General features: G+C 45.7%; 1 protein-coding gene across 1 annotated transcript in view; it reads right to left on the reverse strand.

Annotated features, from left to right (window-relative positions):
* Positions 1–206: 206 nt before the first annotated feature.
* ccdc120a (coiled-coil domain containing 120a) overlaps positions 207–18,217 on the reverse strand; it is a gene marked incomplete at its 5' end in the record, with an annotated part of 44,938 nt that continues 26,927 nt past the window's right edge. The window contains 4 exons of the mRNA XM_079238614.1: positions 207–396; positions 1,180–1,444; positions 1,622–2,268; positions 3,491–3,578. Of these exons, the coding sequence (XP_079094740.1) occupies positions 303–396; positions 1,180–1,444; positions 1,622–2,268; positions 3,491–3,578 (1,094 nt within the window). The 3' untranslated portion in view covers positions 207–302. The remainder of the gene's footprint in view (positions 397–1,179; positions 1,445–1,621; positions 2,269–3,490; positions 3,579–18,217) is intronic.

Genomic DNA, 18,217 nt, shown 5'->3' on the forward strand with positions numbered 1-18,217 from the left:
GACTGATGGCTGGAGAACTGGGTGGATACTGGATGAGCAGAGGACCAGATCCGTTCAGTGTACGTGGACCTTCGGGATCCAGTGACTGTCCCTTCAGATGCAGATTGTCTGGAGGAGGATCTGATGTTTAACGAAGGAGGTTCTGATTGATGTTCTGGTTCTGTTCACCTGGTGACAGCAGCTCATTCAATCACCTGGGCCTCAACCAAACCCTTCATCTTAGTTCAGTCACATGGACACCAGGAAACCAGCCTGGAAATGTTCCACATGTCCGTTGCTAAACTTCCTGAGAGGGTTCAGAATCAGACCAGAGTCCCTGGAGACGGTTGGTCCTGCAGAGGGACTTCCTGCTTCTGAGGCAGAAATAAGTCCTGGTAGAACAAGCCGTCCACAGATCTGGAAGAGAAAAGACCAAATCAACATTTACAGACAGATCCAAACAGAAATCCCAGACAGTTCTGGAACCTGATCCCTTTGCTGCAGCATGTAAACCCCTGCACATCCTGGTGCAGGTAGGCTAGCGTCTCCTGGGTCTTTGGACTAGGTTCTGATCAAGGCCGGCTTCAGGCAGGGGCAAAAAGGGCAACGCCCCCCCTCAAACAAACGCTTTGCCTCCTCAGATCAAATTCACCAAAAATGCATAAAGTACCTAAACTCTCTCTCCCCTCTGCACTGAGCTGCTTGTTGTTTTACAGCGTTGCATTGCAGGACCCTCCTTCTCCTCCCAGTGAACAACCAATCAGCGCTTAGTATGCAAATGAGTTGACAAGCAGCCTGACTGTTGGGGGTCAGATTTCTCCCCCTTGCTGGCCGAGCTGCTGCAGCGGTAAAAGTGAATCATTTAGCCAGCGTCCCAGCACAACGAAATTTCCAGTACAACCCAACGCCACCATATTGTGGTCAGGGGGTTTGGTGCCTCAGTGACCTAAGAGCTAAACCAGCAGGAGCTTTAGTTTCTAGTCGGACACCCAGGATGGACAGGTCTTCGGTTAGAGGCCAGAGTGTTGGACTCTACTAACAGTCCTGTTAAGAAAACACTTATAAAGTATGACGTGTACACATGATGCCCTGTTCATGTTTCTGCCCCCTCATGTATGCATTCCGACAGCCGGCCTTGGTTCTGATACTGCCAGCCGGACTCCGTCCGAACGAGCCGTCTGGTTGGCGGCTGATTCCTACCTGCCGTGGAAGCGGTGCCCTCGAAACGTGGCGGAATGCGGGAGCGTCGATTTGTGATGCAGGCCGGCCTGATGAGTGCTCTCAGTCTGACGGGTTGACTGCTTTATGACCCCATGAGTTGTCTGTCTGCGCTGCAGAGCACAGCCTCCTCTGGCCTGACCTTTAACTCCGCTGTTTGCCTTCGTGTTTGTTGTTGTGACCTTCCTGCTGGCCTGGTTCTGGTGGGAGGAGCCTAAGGTGTTCCTCAGGTACCAGTCCCTCAGACCTGTCAATCACACATGAGCCTGAAGTTAGACTTGAGCTGAACCAGACCTGGACTGGCTGTGTTCTGCTCCAGAACCAGTGGGTGTGTCCTTCAGGTCTGAAGCTCTTTCTGACAGCTGATTGATTCAGAAAAGTCTACCCTGCAGGAGGGTATCCTTTCCTGTGGGGCGTTGCTCACCTTCCAGGGCCAGGGCCTTGTGAAGGCACCTGGTGGCCTCCTCCAGCTGGGAGTCCTGGCAGAGAGGCAGCTGAGGGGGCCGGGGAGGCAGCAGGTGGGGGTGGGGGTCTGGTTGGATGGGGTGGGTGTCGGCCTGGTTCTGCTGGGCCGACAGGAACGCACCACAGGACTTGGTGCGGGTGACGCTGACTCTCTGCTGGCTGCCATGGTAACGGTATGTGGGCGGAGCTGCCATCGGCTGCTGATTGGAACAACCGTTGTAGAGTGGCTGGTGCTGAGTCATGATTGGCTGCTTCCCAGGCTGGTTCTGTTTTGCCCACACATAGTCCAACAGAACCTCGCTGTACCCACCCCCTACTCTCTCTTGACTCACCCCTCCTTCCTCAGAAACTCGGACCCGTCTCTCTGTGTCAGCAATCCAGAACCCTTTAGTGATGGTTTTTCCTTGGCATACCCTTGCCACTCCGTGGTGCCCCCCTACCCCCTCCTCTGGGGGGGGCATGTTGTCCAGAAGGCCGTCAGAACCATCACTGCCCGCCCCGTTACCTCCCAGTCCAGGGTCAGATGGCCCAGAGGAGGAGGAGGAGTCCTGAGAGCATGGGGGGAGATGAGGGAGGGGCCTGTGACGACTCTCCAGATGTTCAGTTCTGAAAGAAGACAGGAAGTGTATAAATACCACACAAAGGTTCTGGTTCCCTGATGTTATCTGACCCGGAGGACTGGTCTAAAACCTGGTCCAGCAAGACCAGGTAAGCCTGGACCAGGTCAACCAAGGCTGAGTCAGCCTGGAACAGACTGGCTTAGATTTATTTGACTTGGTTCAGTTGGCCTGGAACAGCTGATCAAATGATCAGGCAGATTGACCTTTGACCTGATGATTTTACAGGAGTCACAGCTGGCTGTAAACCAAATTGACCAGCTTCACCAACGTAGGTGCGACTTATCCAGAATTAAGGTAGGGCCGAGCTGGATGTTGGCCCGACTGCTAGCCTGGATGTTGGCCCGACTGCTAGCCTGGATGTTAGCCTGACTGCTAGCCTGGATGTTGGCCCGACTGCTAGCCTGGATGTTGGCCCGACTGCTAGCCTGGATGTTGGCCCGACTGCTAGCCTGGATGTTGGCCCGACTGCTAGCCTGGATGTTAGCCTGACTGCTAGCCTGGATGTTGGCCCGACTGCTAGCCTGGATGTTGGCCCGACTGCTAGCCTGGATGTTAGCCTGACTGCTAGCCTGGATGTTAGCATGACTGTGAGCATGACTGTTATCCTGGATGTTAGCCTGAATGCTAGCCTGGATGTTAGCATGACTGCTAGCCTGGATGTTAGCCTGACTGCTAGCCTGGATGTTAGCCTGACTGTTATCCTGGATGTTAGCCTGACTGCTAGCCTGGATGTTAGCCTGACTGCTAGCCTGGATGTTAGCCTGACTGCTAGCCTGGATGTTAGCCTGACTGCTAGCCTGGATGTTGGCCTGACTGCTAGCCTAGATGTTAGCCTGACTGCTAGCCTGGATGTTAGCCTGACTGCTAGCCTGGATGTTGGCCTGACTGCTAGCCTGGATGTTGGCCTGACTGCTAGCCTGGATGTTGGCCTGACTGCTAGCCTGGATGTTGGCCTGACTGCTAGCCTGGATGTTAGCCTGACTGCTAGCTTGAATGTCAGCCTTACTGTTAGCTTGTTGTGAAGCAAGCGATCTGCAGAGTAAATCTCTGATGTCTTAATGCTATAATTAAACAGTTCAGGAGAACCGGGATATTCTAGCTTAACCTTCGTCAGGCAGGTCAAACAGGATCAAGAATGAAACGAGTCATTCCGCCAGGCGAGGATAAGGTTGAAACCTCTGAGTAGTAAACGTTGGAAAAAAACATACCTGCTGTTCCTGGTTTTGTTCTGCAAGAAAACCTCAACCGGAAACCCAGCTGAGACCACCAAGGGGCGACACTGAGACCCAATATCATCTACCAAAGAAGAAGAGTCACTGTGATAACCATGCAGGGTTGTCAGAAAACAAGGAAAACCAAATATGGCAGACTTGTTTATAAGTCTGCAGTCTCATAGTCCAGTGTCAGCGTCCAGCCTTGTGGTCTAAACACACACCTGTCTTAACAGAAGAAGGTGTGTGTTTATAGAGGCGGGTGTGTGTTTATAGAGGCAGGTGTGTGTGTTTATAGAGGCAGGTGTGTGTGTTTATAGAGGCGGGTGTGTGTGTTTATAGAGGCAGGTGTGTGTGTTTATAGAGGCAGGTGTGTGTGTTTATAGAAGCAGGTGTGTGTTTATAGAGGTGGGTGTGTGTGTTTATAGAAGCAGGTGTGTGTTTATAGAGGTGGGTGTGTGTGTTTATAGAGGCAGGTGTGTGTTTATAGAGGCAGGTGTGTGTTTATAGAGGCAGGTGTGTGTGTTTATAGAGGCGGGTGTGTGTGTTTATAGAGGCAGGTGTGTGTGTTTATAGAGGCGGGTGTGTGTGTTTATAGAGGCAGGTGTGTGTGTTTATAGAGGCAGGTGTGTGTGTTTATAGAAGCAGGTGTGTGTTTATAGAGGTGGGTGTGTGTGTTTATAGAAGCAGGTGTGTGTTTATAGAGGCAGGTGTGTGTGTTTATAGAGGCAGGTGTGTGTTTATAGAGGCAGGTGTGTGTTTATAGAGGCAGGTGTGTGTTTATAGAGGCAGGTGTGTGTGTTTATAGAGGCAGGTGTGTGTGTTTATAGAGGCGGGTGTGTGTGTTTATAGAGGCAGGTGTGTGTGTTTATAGAGGCAGGTGTGTGTGTTTATAGAAGCAGGTGTGTGTTTATAGAGGTGGGTGTGTGTGTTTATAGAAGCAGGTGTGTGTTTATAGAGGCAGGTGTGTGTGTTTATAGAGGCAGGTGTGTGTTTATAGAGGCAGGTGTGTGTTTATAGAGGCAGGTGTGTGTGTTTATAGAGGCGGGTGTGTGTGTTTATAGAGGCAGGTGTGTGTGTTTATAGAGGCAGGTGTGTGTGTTTATAGAGGCAGGTGTGTGTGTTTATAGAGGAAGGTGTGTGTGTTTATAGAGGCAGGTGTGTGTGTTTATAGAGGCAGGTGTGTGTGTTTATAGAGGAAGGTGTGTGTGTTTATAGAGGCAGGTGTGTGTTTATAGAGGCAGGTGTGTGTGTTTATAGAGGCAGGTGTGTGTGTTTATAGAGGCAGGTGTGTGTGTTTATAGAGGCGGGTGTGTGTGTTTATAGAAGCAGGTGTGTGTGTTTATAGAGGCAGGTGTGTGTGTTTATAGAAGCAGGTGTGTGTTTATAGAGGCAGGTGTGTGTTTATAGAGGCAGGTGTGTGTGTTTATAGAGGCGGGTGTGTGTTTATAGAGGCAGGTGTGTGTGTTTATAGAGGCAGGTGTGTGTGTTTATAGAGGCGGGTGTGTGTGTTTATAGAAGCAGGTGTGTGTGTTTATAGAGGCAGGTGTGTGTGTTTATAGAGGCAGGTGTGTGTGTTTATAGAGGCAGGTGTGTGTGTTTATAGAAGCAGGTGTGTGTTTATAGAGGTGGGTGTGTGTGTTTATAGAAGCAGGTGTGTGTGTTTATAGAAGCAGGTGTGTGTTTATAGAGGTGGGTGCGTGTGTTTATAGAAGCAGGTGTGTGTTTATAGAGGCAGGTTTGTGTTCATAGAAGCAGGTGTGTGTTTATAGAGGCAGGTTTGTGTTCATAGAAGCAGGTGTGTGTTTATAGAGGCAGGTGTGTGTTTATAGAGGCAGGTGTGTGTGTTTATAGAGGCAGGTTTGTGTTCATAGAAGCAGGTGTGTGTGTTTATAGAAGCAGGTGTGTGTTTATAGAGGCAGGTGTGTGTTCATAGAGGCAGGTGTGTGTTCATAGAAGCAGGTGTGTGTTTATAGAAGCAGGTGTGTGTTTATAGAGGCAGGTGTGTGTTTATAGAGGCAGGTGTGTGTGTTTATAGAGGCAGGTGTGTGTTTATAGAGGCAGGTGTGTGTGTTTATAGAGGCAGGTGTGTGTGTTTATAGAAGCGGGTGTGTGTTTATAGAGGCAGGTGTGTGTGTTTATAGAAGCGGGTGTGTGTTCATAGAAGCAGGTGTGTGTTTATAGAGGCAGGTGTGTGTTTATAGAGGCAGGTGTGTGTTTATAGAAGCAGGTGTGTGTTTATAGAGGCAGGTGTGTGTGTTTATAGAAGCAGGTGTGTGTTTATAGAGGCAGGTGTGTGTTTATAGAAGCAGGTGTGTGTTTATAGAAGCAGGTGTGTGTCTATAGAGGCAGGTGTGTGTGTTTATAGAGGCAGGTGTGTGTGTTTATAGAGGCAGGTGTGTGTGTTTATAGAGGCAGGTGTGTGTTTATAGAGGCAGGTGTGTGTTTATAGAAGCGGGTGTGTGTTTATAGAGGCAGGTGTGTGTTTATAGAAGCGGGTGTGTGTTTATAGAGGCAGGTGTGTGTTTATAGAAGCGGGTGTGTGTTTATAGAGGCAGGTGTGTGTGTTTATAGAGGCAGGTGTGTGTGTTTATAGAGGCAGGTGTGTGTTTATAGAGGCAGGTGTGTGTTTATAGAAGCGGGTGTGTGTTTATAGAAGCGGGTGTGTGTGATTATAGAAGCAGGTGTGTGTGTTTATAGAGGCAGGTGTGTGTGTTTATAGAAGCAGGTGTGTGTGTTTATAGAGGCAGGTGTGTGTTTATAGAGGCAGGTGTGTGTGTTTATAGAAGCAGGTGTGTGTTTATAGAAGCAGGTGTGTGTTTATAGAGGCAGGTGTGTGTTTATAGAAGCAGGTGTGTGTTTACAGAAGCAGGTGAGTGTGTTTACAGAGGCAGGTGTGTGTGTTTCTAGAGGCAGGTGTGTGTGTTTCTAGAGGCAGGTGTGTGTGTTTCTAGAGGCAGGTGTGTGTGTTTCTAGAGGCAGGTGTGTGTGTGTTTCTAGAGGCAGGTGTGTGTTTATAGAGGCAGGTGTGTGTGTTTATAGAGGCAGGTGTGTGTGTTTATAGAGGCAGGTGTGTGTGTTTATAGAAGCAGGTGTGTGTTTATAGAGGCAGGTGTGTTTGTTTATAGAGGCAGGTGTGTGTTTATAGAAGCAGGTGTGTGTTTATAGAGGCAGGTGTGTGTGTTTATAGAAGCAGGTGTGTGTTTATAGAGGCAGGTGTGTGTGTTTATAGAAGCAGGTGTGTGTTTATAGAGGCAGGTGTGTGTGTTTATAGAAGCAGGTGTGTGTTTATAGAGGCAGGTGTGTGTGTTTATAGAGGCAGGTGTGTGTGTTTATAGAAGCAGGTGTGTGTTTATAGAGGCAGGTGTGTGTGTTTATAGAGGCAGGTGTGTGTTTATAGAGGCAGGTGTGTGTGTTTATAGAGGCAGGTGTGTGTTTATAGAGGCAGGTGTGTGTTTATAGAAGCAGGTGTGTGTTTATAGAAGCAGGTGTGTGTGTTTATAGAAGCAGGTGTGTGTTTATAGAGGCAGGTGTGTGTGTTTATAGAAGCAGGTGTGTGTGTTTATAGAGGCAGGTGTGTGTGTTTATAGAGGCAGGTGTGTGTTTATAGAGGCAGGTGTGTGTGTTTATAGAAGCAGGTGTGTGTGTTTATAGAGGCAGGTGTGTGTGTTTATAGAGGCAGGTGTGTGTTTATAGAGGCAGGTGTGTGTGTTTATAGAAGCAGGTGTGTGTGTTTATAGAGGCAGGTGTGTGTGTTTATAGAAGCAGGTGTGTGTTTATAGAGGCAGGTGTGTGTGTTTATAGAGGCAGGTGTGTGTTTATAGAAGCAGGTGTGTGTTTATAGAGGCAGGTGTGTGTTTATAGAGGCAGGTGTGTGTTTATAGAGGCAGGTGTGTGTGTTTATAGAAGCAGGTGTGTGTGTTTATAGAAGCAGGTGTGTGTTTATAGAGGCAGGTGTGTGTTTATAGAGGCAGGTGTGTGTTTATAGAGGCAGGTGTGTGTTTATAGAGGCAGGTGTGTGTGTTTGTAGAGGCAGGTGTGTGTGTTTATAGAAGCAGGTGTGTGTTTATAGAGGTGGGTGTGTGTGTTTATAGATGCAGGTGTGTGTTTATAGAGGCAGGTGTGTGTTTACAGAGGCAGGTGTGTGTTTATAGAGGCAGGTGTGTGTGTTTATAGAAGCAGGTGTGTGTTTATAGAAGCAGGTGTGTGTTTATAGAGGCAGGTGTGTGTTTATAGAGGCAGGTGTGTGTTTATAGAGGCAGGTGTGTGTGTTTGTAGAGGCAGGTGTGTGTGTTTATAGAAGCAGGTGTGTGTTTATAGAGGTGGGTGTGTGTGTTTATAGAGGCAGGTGTGTGTTTATAGAGGTGGGTGTGTGTGTTTATAGAGGCAGGTGTGTGTTTATAAAAGCAGGTGTGTGTGTTTATAGAGGCAGGTGTGTGTGTTTATAGAGGCAGGTGTGTGTGTTTATAGAGGCAGGTGTGTGTGTTTATAGAGGCAGGTGTGTGTTTATAGAGGCAGGTTTGTGTTTATAGAAGCAGGTGTGTGTTTATAGAGGCAGGTGTGTGTGTGTTTATAGAAGCAGGTGTGTGTGTGTTTATAGAAGCAGGTGTGTGTTTATAGAAGCAGGTGTGTGTTTATAGAGGCAGGTGTGTGTGTTTATAGAGGCAGGTGTGTGTTTATAGAGGCAGGTGTGTGTTTATAGAAGCGGGTGTGTGTGTTTATAGAGGCAGGTGTGTGTGTTTATAGAAGCAGGTGTGTGTTTATAGAAGCAGGTGTGTGTTCATAGAGGCAGGTGTGTGTGTTTATAGAAGCAGGTGTGTGTTTATAGAGGCAGGTGTGTGTGTGTTTATAGAAGCAGGTGTGTGTGTGTTTATAGAAGCAGGTGTGTGTTTATAGAAGCAGGTGTGTGTTTATAGAGGCAGGTGTGTGTGTTTATAGAGGCAGGTGTGTGTTTATAGAGGCAGGTGTGTGTTTATAGAAGCGGGTGTGTGTGTTTATAGAGGCAGGTGTGTGTGTTTATAGAGGCAGGTGTGTGTGTTTATAGAAGCAGGTGTGTGTGATTATAGAGGCAGGTGTGTGTGATTATAGAGGCAGGTGTGTGTTTGTAGAGGCAGGTGTGTGTTTATAGAGGCAGGTGTGTGTTTACAGAAGCAGGTGAGTGTGTTTACAGAGGCAGGTGTGTGTGTTTCTAGAGGCAGGTGTGTGTGTTTCTAGAGGCAGGTGTGTGTGTTTCTAGAGGCAGGTGTGTGTGTTTCTAGAGGCAGGTGTGTGTGTTTCTAGAGGCAGGTGTGTGTTTATAGAAGCAGGTGTGTGTGTTTATAGAGGCAGGTGTGTGTGTTTATAGAAGCAGGTGTGTGTGTTTATAGAAGCAGGTGTGTGTGTTTATAGAAGCAGGTGTGTGTGTTCATAGAGGCAGGTGTGTGTGTTTATAGAAGCAGGTGTGTGTGTTTATAGAAGCAGGTGTGTGTGTTTATAGAGGCAGGTGTGTGTTTATAGAGGCAGGTGTGTGTTTATAGAGGCAGGTGTGTGTGTTTATAGAAGCAGGTGTGTGTGTTTATAGAGGCAGGTGTGTGTGTTTATAGAAGCAGGTGTGTGTTTATAGAAGCAGGTGTGTGTGTTTATAGAGGCAGGTGTGTGTGTTTATAGAAGCAGGTGTGTGTTTATAGAAGCAGGTGTGTGTTCATAGAGGCAGGTGTGTGTGTTTATAGAAGCAGGTGTGTGTTTATAGAGGCAGGTGTGTGTGTGTTTATAGAAGCAGGTGTGTGTGTGTTTATAGAAGCAGGTGTGTGTTTATAGAAGCAGGTGTGTGTTTATAGAGGCAGGTGTGTGTGTTTATAGAGGCAGGTGTGTGTTTATAGAGGCAGGTGTGTGTTTATAGAAGCGGGTGTGTGTGTTTATAGAGGCAGGTGTGTGTGTTTATAGAAGCAGGTGTGTGTTTATAGAAGCAGGTGTGTGTTCATAGAGGCAGGTGTGTGTGTTTATAGAAGCAGGTGTGTGTTTATAGAGGCAGGTGTGTGTGTGTTTATAGAAGCAGGTGTGTGTGTGTTTATAGAAGCAGGTGTGTGTTTATAGAAGCAGGTGTGTGTTTATAGAGGCAGGTGTGTGTGTTTATAGAGGCAGGTGTGTGTTTATAGAGGCAGGTGTGTGTTTATAGAAGCGGGTGTGTGTGTTTATAGAGGCAGGTGTGTGTGTTTATAGAGGCAGGTGTGTGTGTTTATAGAAGCAGGTGTGTGTGATTATAGAGGCAGGTGTGTGTGATTATAGAGGCAGGTGTGTGTTTGTAGAGGCAGGTGTGTGTTTATAGAGGCAGGTGTGTGTTTACAGAAGCAGGTGAGTGTGTTTACAGAGGCAGGTGTGTGTGTTTCTAGAGGCAGGTGTGTGTGTTTCTAGAGGCAGGTGTGTGTGTTTCTAGAGGCAGGTGTGTGTGTTTCTAGAGGCAGGTGTGTGTGTTTCTAGAGGCAGGTGTGTGTTTATAGAAGCAGGTGTGTGTGTTTATAGAGGCAGGTGTGTGTGTTTATAGAAGCAGGTGTGTGTGTTTATAGAAGCAGGTGTGTGTGTTTATAGAAGCAGGTGTGTGTGTTCATAGAGGCAGGTGTGTGTGTTTATAGAAGCAGGTGTGTGTGTTTATAGAAGCAGGTGTGTGTGTTTATAGAGGCAGGTGTGTGTTTATAGAGGCAGGTGTGTGTTTATAGAGGCAGGTGTGTGTGTTTATAGAAGCAGGTGTGTGTGTTTATAGAGGCAGGTGTGTGTGTTTATAGAAGCAGGTGTGTGTTTATAGAAGCAGGTGTGTGTGTTTATAGAGGCAGGTGTGTGTGTTTATAGAAGCAGGTGTGTGTGTTTATAGAGGCAGGTGTGTGTGTTTATAGAGGCAGGTGTGTGTTTATAGAGGCAGGTGTGTGTGTTTATAGAAGCAGGTGTGTGTGTTTATAGAGGCAGGTGTGTGTGTTTATAGAAGCAGGTGTGTGTTTATAGAGGCAGGTGTGTGTGTTTATAGAGGCAGGTGTGTGTTTATAGAGGCAGGTGTGTGTTTATAGAAGCAGGTGTGTGTTTATAGAGGCAGGTGTGTGTTTATAGAGGCAGGTGTGTGTTTATAGAATCAGGTGTGTGTTTATAGAGGCAGGTGTGTGTGTGTATAGAAGCAGGTGTGTGTTTATAGAAGCAGGTGTGTGTTTATAGAGGCAGGTGTGTGTTTATAGAGGCAGGTGTGTGTGTTTGTAGAGGCAGGTGTGTGTGTTTATAGAAGCAGGTGTGTGTTTATAGAGGTGGGTGTGTGTTTACAGAGGCAGGTGTGTGTGTTTATAGAAGCAGGTGTGTGTTTATAGAAGCAGGTGTGTGTTTATAGAAGCAGGTGTGTGTGTTTATAGAAGCAGGTGTGTGTTCATAGAAGCAGGTGTGTGTTTATAGAGGCAGGTGTGTGTTTATAGAGGCAGGTGTGTGTTCATAGAAGCAGGTGTGTGTGTTTATAGAAGCAGGTGTGTGTTTATAGAGGTGGGTGTGTGTGTTTATAGAAGCAGGTGTGTGTTTATAGAAGCAGGTGTGTGTGTTTATAGAAGCAGGTGTGTGTTTATAGAGGTGGGTGTGTGTGTTTATAGAAGCAGGTGTGTGTTTATAGAGGCAGGTGTGTGTTCATAGAAGCAGGTGTGTGTTTATAGAGGCAGGTGTGTGTGTTTATAGAAGCAGGTGTGTGTTTATAGAAGCAGGTGTGTGTTTATAGAAGCAGGTGTGTGTTTATAGAGGCAGGTTTGTGTTCATAGAAGCAGGTGTGTGTTTATAGAGGCAGGTGTGTGTGTTTATAGAAGCAGGTGTGTGTTTATAGAAGCAGGTGTGTGTTTATAGAAGCAGGTGTGTGTTTATAGAGGCAGGTGTGTGTTTATAGAGGCAGGTGTGTGTTTATAGAGGCAGGTGTGTGTTCATAGAGGCGGGTGTGTGTTTATAGAGGCGGGTGTGTGTTCATAGAGGCGGGTGTGCGTTTATAGAAGCAGGTGTGTGTTTATAGAAGCAGGTGTGTGTTTATAGAGGTGGGTGTGTGTGTTTATAGAAGCAGGTGTGTGTTTATAGAAGCAGGTGTGTGTTTATAGAGGCAGGTGTGTGTTTATAGAGGCAGGTGTGTGTGTTTATAGAAGCAGGTGTGTGTTTATAGAGGCAGGTGTGTGTGTTTATAGAAGCAGGTGTGTGTTTATAGAAGCAGGTGTGTGTTCATAGAGGCAGGTGTGTGTGTTTATAGAAGCAGGTGTGTGTTTATAGAGGCAGGTGTGTGTGTGTTTATAGAGGCGGGTGTGTGTGTTTATAGAGGCAGGTGTGTGTTCATAGAGGCGGGTGTGTGTGTTTATAGAAGCAGGTGTGTGTGTTTATAGAGGCGGGTGTGTGTTCATAGAGGCGGGTGTGTGTTTATAGAGGTAGGTGTGTGTTTATAGAAGCAGGTGTGTGTTTATAGAGGCAGGTGTGTGTTTATAGAGGAAGGTGTGTGTGTTTATAGAAGCAGGTGTGTGTTTATAGAAGCAGGTGTGTGTTTATAGAAGCAGGTGTGTGTTTATAGAGGCAGGTGTGTGTTTATAGAAGCAGGTGTGTGTGTTCATAGAAGCAGGTGTGTGTTTATAGAAGCAGGTGTGTGTGTTCATAGAAGCAGGTGTGTGTTTATAGAGGCAGGTGTGTGTTTATAGAGGAAGGTGTGTGTGTTTATAGAAGCAGGTGTGTGTTTATAGAAGCAGGTGTGTGTGTTTATAGAGGCAGGTGTGTGTGTTTATAGAGGCAGGTGTGTGTGTTTATAGAAGCAGGTGTGTGTGTTTATAGAGGCAGGTGTGTGTGTTTATAGAGGCAGGTGTGTGTGTTTATAGAGGCAGGTGTGTGTTTATAGAGGCAGGTGTGTGTGTTTATAGAGGCAGGTGTGTGTGTTTATAGAGGCAGGTGTGTGTTTATAGAGGCGGGTGTGTGTTTATAGAGGCAGGTGTGTGTGTTTATAGAGGCAGGTGTGTGTGTTTATAGAGGCAGGTGTGTGTGTTTATAGAGGCAGGTGTGTGTTTATAGAGGCGGGTGTGTGTTTATAGAGGCGGGTGTGTGTTTATAGAGGCAGGTGTGTGTGTTTATAGAGGCAGGTGTGTGTGTTTATAGAGGCAGGTGTGTGTTTATAGAAGCAGGTGTGTGTTTATAGAGGCGGGTGTGTGTTTATAGAGGCGGGTGTGTGTGTTTATAGAGGCAGGTGTGTGTGTTTATAGAGGCAGGTGTGTGTGTTTATAGAGGCAGGTGTGTGTTTATAGAAGCAGGTGTGTGTTTATAGAGGCAGGTGTGTGTTTATAGAGGCAGGTGTGTGTGTTTATAGAGGCAGGTGTGTGTGTTTATAGAGGCAGGTGTGTGTGTTTATAGAGGCAGGTGTGTGTGTTTATAGAGGCAGGTGTGTGTGTTTATAGAAGCAGGTGTGTGTTTATAGAGGCAGGTGTGTGTGTTTATAGAAGCAGGTGTGTGTGTTTATAGAGGCAGGTGTGTGTGTTTATAGAGGCAGGTGTGTGTGTTTATAGAGGCAGGTGTGTGTTTATAGAGGCAGGTGTGTGTTTATAGAATCAGGTGTGTGTGTTTATAGAATCAGGTGTGTGTGTTTATAGAAGCAGGTGTGTGTGTTTATAGAAGCAGGTGTGTGTGTTTATAGAGGCAGGTGTGTGTTTATAGAGGCAGGTGTGTGTTTACAGAAGCAGGTGTGTGTTTATAGAAGCAGGTGTGTGTGTTTATAGAAGCAGGTGTGTGTGTTTATAGAAGCAGGTGTGTGTTTATAGAGGCAGGTGTGTGTGTTTATAGAATCAGGTGTGTGTTTATAGAGGCAGGTGTGTGTTTATAGAATCAGGTGTGTGTTTATAGAGGCAGGTGTGTGTGTTTATAGAAGCAGGTGTGTGTTTATAGAAGCGGGTGTGTGTTTATAGAAGCGGGTGTGTGTTTATAGAGGCGGGTGTGTGTTTATAGAGGCGGGTGTGTGTTTATAGAAGCGGGTGTGTGTTTATAGAGGCGGGTGTGTGTTTATAGAGGCGGGTGTGTGTTTATAGAAGCGGGTGTGTGTTTATAGAAGCAGGTGTGTGTGTGTTTATAGAAGCAGGTGTGTGTGTTTATAGAAGCAGGTGTGTGTGTTTATAGAGGCAGGTGTGTGTTTATAGAGGCAGGTGTGTGTGTTTATAGAGGCGGGTGTGTGTTTATAGAGGCGGGTGTGTGTTCATAGAGGCGGGTGTGCGTTTATAGAAGCAGGTGTGTGTTTATAGAAGCAGGTGTGTGTTTATAGAGGTGGGTGTGTGTGTTTATAGAAGCAGGTGTGTGTTTATAGAAGCAGGTGTGTGTTTATAGAGGCAGGTGTGTGTTTATAGAGGCAGGTGTGTGTGTTTATAGAAGCAGGTGTGTGTTTATAGAGGCAGGTGTGTGTGTTTATAGAAGCAGGTGTGTGTTTATAGAAGCAGGTGTGTGTTTATAGAGGCAGGTGTGTGTTTATAGAGGCAGGTGTGTGTGTTTATAGAAGCAGGTGTGTGTTTATAGAGGCAGGTGTGTGTTCATAGAGGCGGGTGTGCGTTCATAGAAGCAGGTGTGCGTTTATAGAAGCAGGTGTGTGTTTATAGAGGCAGGTGTGTGTGTTTATAGAAGCAGGTGTGTGTGTTTATAGAGGCGGGTGTGTGTTCATAGAGGCGGGTGTGCGTTTATAGAAGCAGGTGTGTGTTTATAGAAGCAGGTGTGTGTTTATAGAGGTAGGTGTGTGTTTATAGAGGCAGGTGTGTGTGTTTATAGAAGCAGGTGTGTGTTTATAGAGGCAGGTGTGTGTTTATAGAGGAAGGTGTGTGTGTTTATAGAAGCAGGTGTGTGTTTATAGAAGCAGGTGTGTGTGTTTATAGAGGCAGGTGTGTGTGTTTATAGAGGCAGGTGTGTGTGTTTATAGAAGCAGGTGTGTGTGTTTATAGAGGCAGGTGTGTGTGTTTATAGAGGCAGGTGTGTGTGTTTATAGAGGCAGGTGTGTGTTTATAGAGGCAGGTGTGTGTGTTTATAGAGGCAGGTGTGTGTGTTTATAGAGGCAGGTGTGTGTTTATAGAGGCGGGTGTGTGTTTATAGAGGCAGGTGTGTGTGTTTATAGAGGCAGGTGTGTGTGTTTATAGAGGCAGGTGTGTGTGTTTATAGAGGCAGGTGTGTGTTTATAGAGGCGGGTGTGTGTTTATAGAGGCGGGTGTGTGTTTATAGAGGCAGGTGTGTGTGTTTATAGAGGCAGGTGTGTGTGTTTATAGAGGCAGGTGTGTGTTTATAGAAGCAGGTGTGTGTTTATAGAGGCAGGTGTGTGTGTTTATAGAGGCAGGTGTGTGTGTTTATAGAGGCAGGTGTGTGTGTTTATAGAGGCAGGTGTGTGTTCATAGAGGCGGGTGTGCGTTCATAGAAGCAGGTGTGCGTTTATAGAAGCAGGTGTGTGTTTATAGAGGCAGGTGTGTGTGTTTATAGAAGCAGGTGTGTGTTTATAGAGGCAGGTGTGTGTGTTTATAGAAGCAGGTGTGTGTGTTTATAGAGGCAGGTGTGTGTGTTTATAGAGGCAGGTGTGTGTGTTTATAGAGGCAGGTGTGTGTTTATAGAGGCAGGTGTGTGTGTTTATAGAAGCAGGTGTGTGTTTATAGAAGCAGGTGTGTGTTTATAGAGGCAGGTGTGTGTGTTTATAGAGGCAGGTGTGTGTTTATAGAGGCAGGTGTGTGTTTATAGAATCAGGTGTGTGTGTTTATAGAAGCAGGTGTGTGTGTTTATAGAAGCAGGTGTGTGTGTTTATAGAAGCAGGTGTGTGTGTTTATAGAGGCAGGTGTGTGTTTATAGAGGCAGGTGTGTGTTTACAGAAGCAGGTGTGTGTTTATAGAAGCAGGTGTGTGTGTTTATAGAAGCAGGTGTGTGTGTTTATAGAAGCAGGTGTGTGTTTATAGAGGCAGGTGTGTGTGTTTGTAGAGGCAGGTGTGTGTGTTTATAGAATCAGGTGTGTGTTTATAGAGGCAGGTGTGTGTTTATAGAATCAGGTGTGTGTTTATAGAGGCAGGTGTGTGTTTATAGAAGCGGGTGTGTGTTTATAGAAGCAGGTGTGTGTTTATAGAGGCAGGTGTGTGTTTATAGAGGCAGGTGTGTGTTTATAGAAGCAGGTGTGTGTTTATAGAGGCAGGTGTGTGTTTATAGAAGCGGGTGTGTGTTTATAGAAGCGGGTGTGTGTGTTTATAGAGGCAGGTGTGTGTTTATAGAGGCAGGTGTGTGTTTATAGAAGCGGGTGTGTGTTTATAGAAGCGGGTGTGTGTGTTTATAGAAGCAGGTGTGTGTTTATAGAAGCAGGTGTGTGTTTATAGAGGCAGGTGTGTGTTTATAGAGGCAGGTGTGTGTGTTTATAGAAGCAGGTGTGTGTTTATAGAGGCAGGTGTGTGTTTATAGAAGCAGGTGTGTGTGTTTATAGAGGCAGGTGTGTGTGTTTATAGAAGCAGGTGTGTGTTTATAGAGGCAGGTGTGTGTGTTTATAGAGGCAGGTGTGTGTTTATAGAAGCAGGTGTGTGTTTATAGAGGCAGGTGTGTGTGTTTATAGAAGCAGGTGTGTGTTTATAGAGGCAGGTGTGTGTTTATAGAGGCAGGTGTGTGTTTATAGAAGCAGGTGTGTGTTTATAGAAGCAGGTGTGTGTTTATAGAGGCAGGTGTGTGTTTATAGAGGCAGGTGTGTGTTTATAGAAGCGGGTGTGTGTTTATAGAGGCAGGTGTGTGTTTATAGAAGCAGGTGTGTGTTTATAGAAGCAGGTGTGTGTTTATAGAAGCAGGTGTGTGTTTATAGAAGCAGGTGTGTGTTTATAGAGGCAGGTGTGTGTTTATAGAAGCAGGTGTGTGTTTATAGAAGCAGGTGTGTGTTTATAGAAGCAGGTGTGTGTTTATAGAAGCAGGTGTGTGTTTATAGAAGCAGGTGTGTGTTTATAGAAGCAGGTGTGTGTTTATAGAAGCAGGTATGTGTGTGTTTATAGAAGCAGGTGTGTGTTTATAGAAGCAGGTGTGTGTTTATAGAGGCAGGTGTGTGTTTATAGAAGCAGGTGTGTGTTTATAGAAGCAGGTGTGTGTTTATAGAAGCAGGTGTGTGTTTATAGAAGCAGGTGTGTGTTTATAGAGGCAGGTGTGTGTTTATAGAAGCAGGTGTGTGTTTATAGAGGCAGGTGTGTGTTTATAGAAGCAGGTATGTGTGTGTTTATAGAAGCAGGTATGTGTGTGTTTATAGAAGCAGGTGTGTGTGTGTTTATAGAAGCAGGTGTGTGTGTGTTTATAGAAGCAGGTGTGTGTGTGTTTATAGAAGCAGGTGTGTGTGTGTTTATAGAAGCAGGTGTGTGTGTGTTTATAGAAGCAGGTGTGTGTGTGTTTATAGAAGCAGGTGTGTGTGTGTTTATAGAAGCAGGTGTGTGTGTGTTTATAGAAGCAGGTGTGTGTGTGTCTATAGAAGCGGGTGTGTGTGTGTTTATAGAAGCAGGTGTGTGTGTGTTTATAGAAGCAGGTGTGTGTGTGTTTATAGAAGCAGGTGTGTGTTTATAGAAGCAGGTGTGTGTGTGTCTATAGAAGCAGGTATGTGTGTGTCTATAGAAGCAGGTATGTGTGTGTCTATAGAAGCGGGTGTGTGTGTGTTTATAGAAGCAGGTGTGTGTGTGTTTATAGAAGCAGGTATGTGTGTGTTTATAGAAGCAGGTATGTGTGTGTTTATAGAAGCAGGTGTGTGTGTTTATAGAAGCAGGTGTGTGTGTGTTTATAGAAGCAGGTGTGTGTGTGTTTATAGAAGCAGGTGTGTGTGTGTTTATAGAAGCAGGTGTGTGTGTGTTTATAGAAGCAGGTGTGTGTGTGTTTATAGAAGCAGGTATGTGTGTGTTTATAGAAGCAGGTATGTGTGTGTTTATAGAAGCAGGTGTGTGTGTGTTTATAGAAGCAGGTGTGTGTGTGTTTATAGAAGCAGGTGTGTGTGTGTTTATAGAAGCAGGTGTGTGTGTGTTTATAGAAGCAGGTGTGTGTGTGTTTATAGAAGCAGGTATGTGTGTGTTTATAGAAGCAGGTGTGTGTGTGTTTATAGAAGCAGGTATGTGTGTGTTTATAGAAGCAGGTATGTGTGTGTTTATAGAAGCAGGTATGTGTGTGTTTATAGAAGCAGGTGTGTGTGTGTTTATAGAAGCAGGTGTGTGTGTGTTTATAGAAGCAGGTGTGTGTGTGTTTATAGAAGCAGGTATGTGTGTGTTTATAGAAGCAGGTGTGTGTGTGTTTATAGAAGCGGGTGTGTGTGTGTTTATAGAAGCAGGTGTGTGTGTGTTTATAGAAGCAGGTGTGTGTGTGTTTATAGAAGCAGGTGTGTGTGTGTCTATAGAAGCAGGTGTGTGTTTATAGAAGCAGGTGTGTGTGTGTTTATAGAAGCAGGTGTGTGTGTGTTTATAGAAGCAGGTGTGTGTGTGTTTATAGAAGCGGGTGTGTGTTTATAGAAGCAGGTGTGTGTGTGTTTATAGAAGCGGGTGTGTGTTTATAGAAGCAGGTGTGTGTGTTTATAGAAGCAGGTGTGTGTGTGTTTATAGAAGCAGGTGTGTGTGTGTTTATAGAAGCGGGTGTGTGTTTATAGAAGCGGGTGTGTGTGTGTTTATAGAAGCAGGTGTGTGTGTGTTTATAGAAGCGGGTGTGTGTGTGTTTATAGAAGCGGGTGTGTGTTTATAGAAGCAGGTGTGTGTGTGTTTATAGAAGCAGGTGTGTGTGTGT

This window comes from Telmatherina bonti, assembly GCF_933228915.1.
Source record: "Telmatherina bonti genome assembly, chromosome: 4".
NCBI classification, from domain to species: domain Eukaryota; kingdom Metazoa; phylum Chordata; class Actinopteri; order Atheriniformes; family Telmatherinidae; genus Telmatherina; species Telmatherina bonti.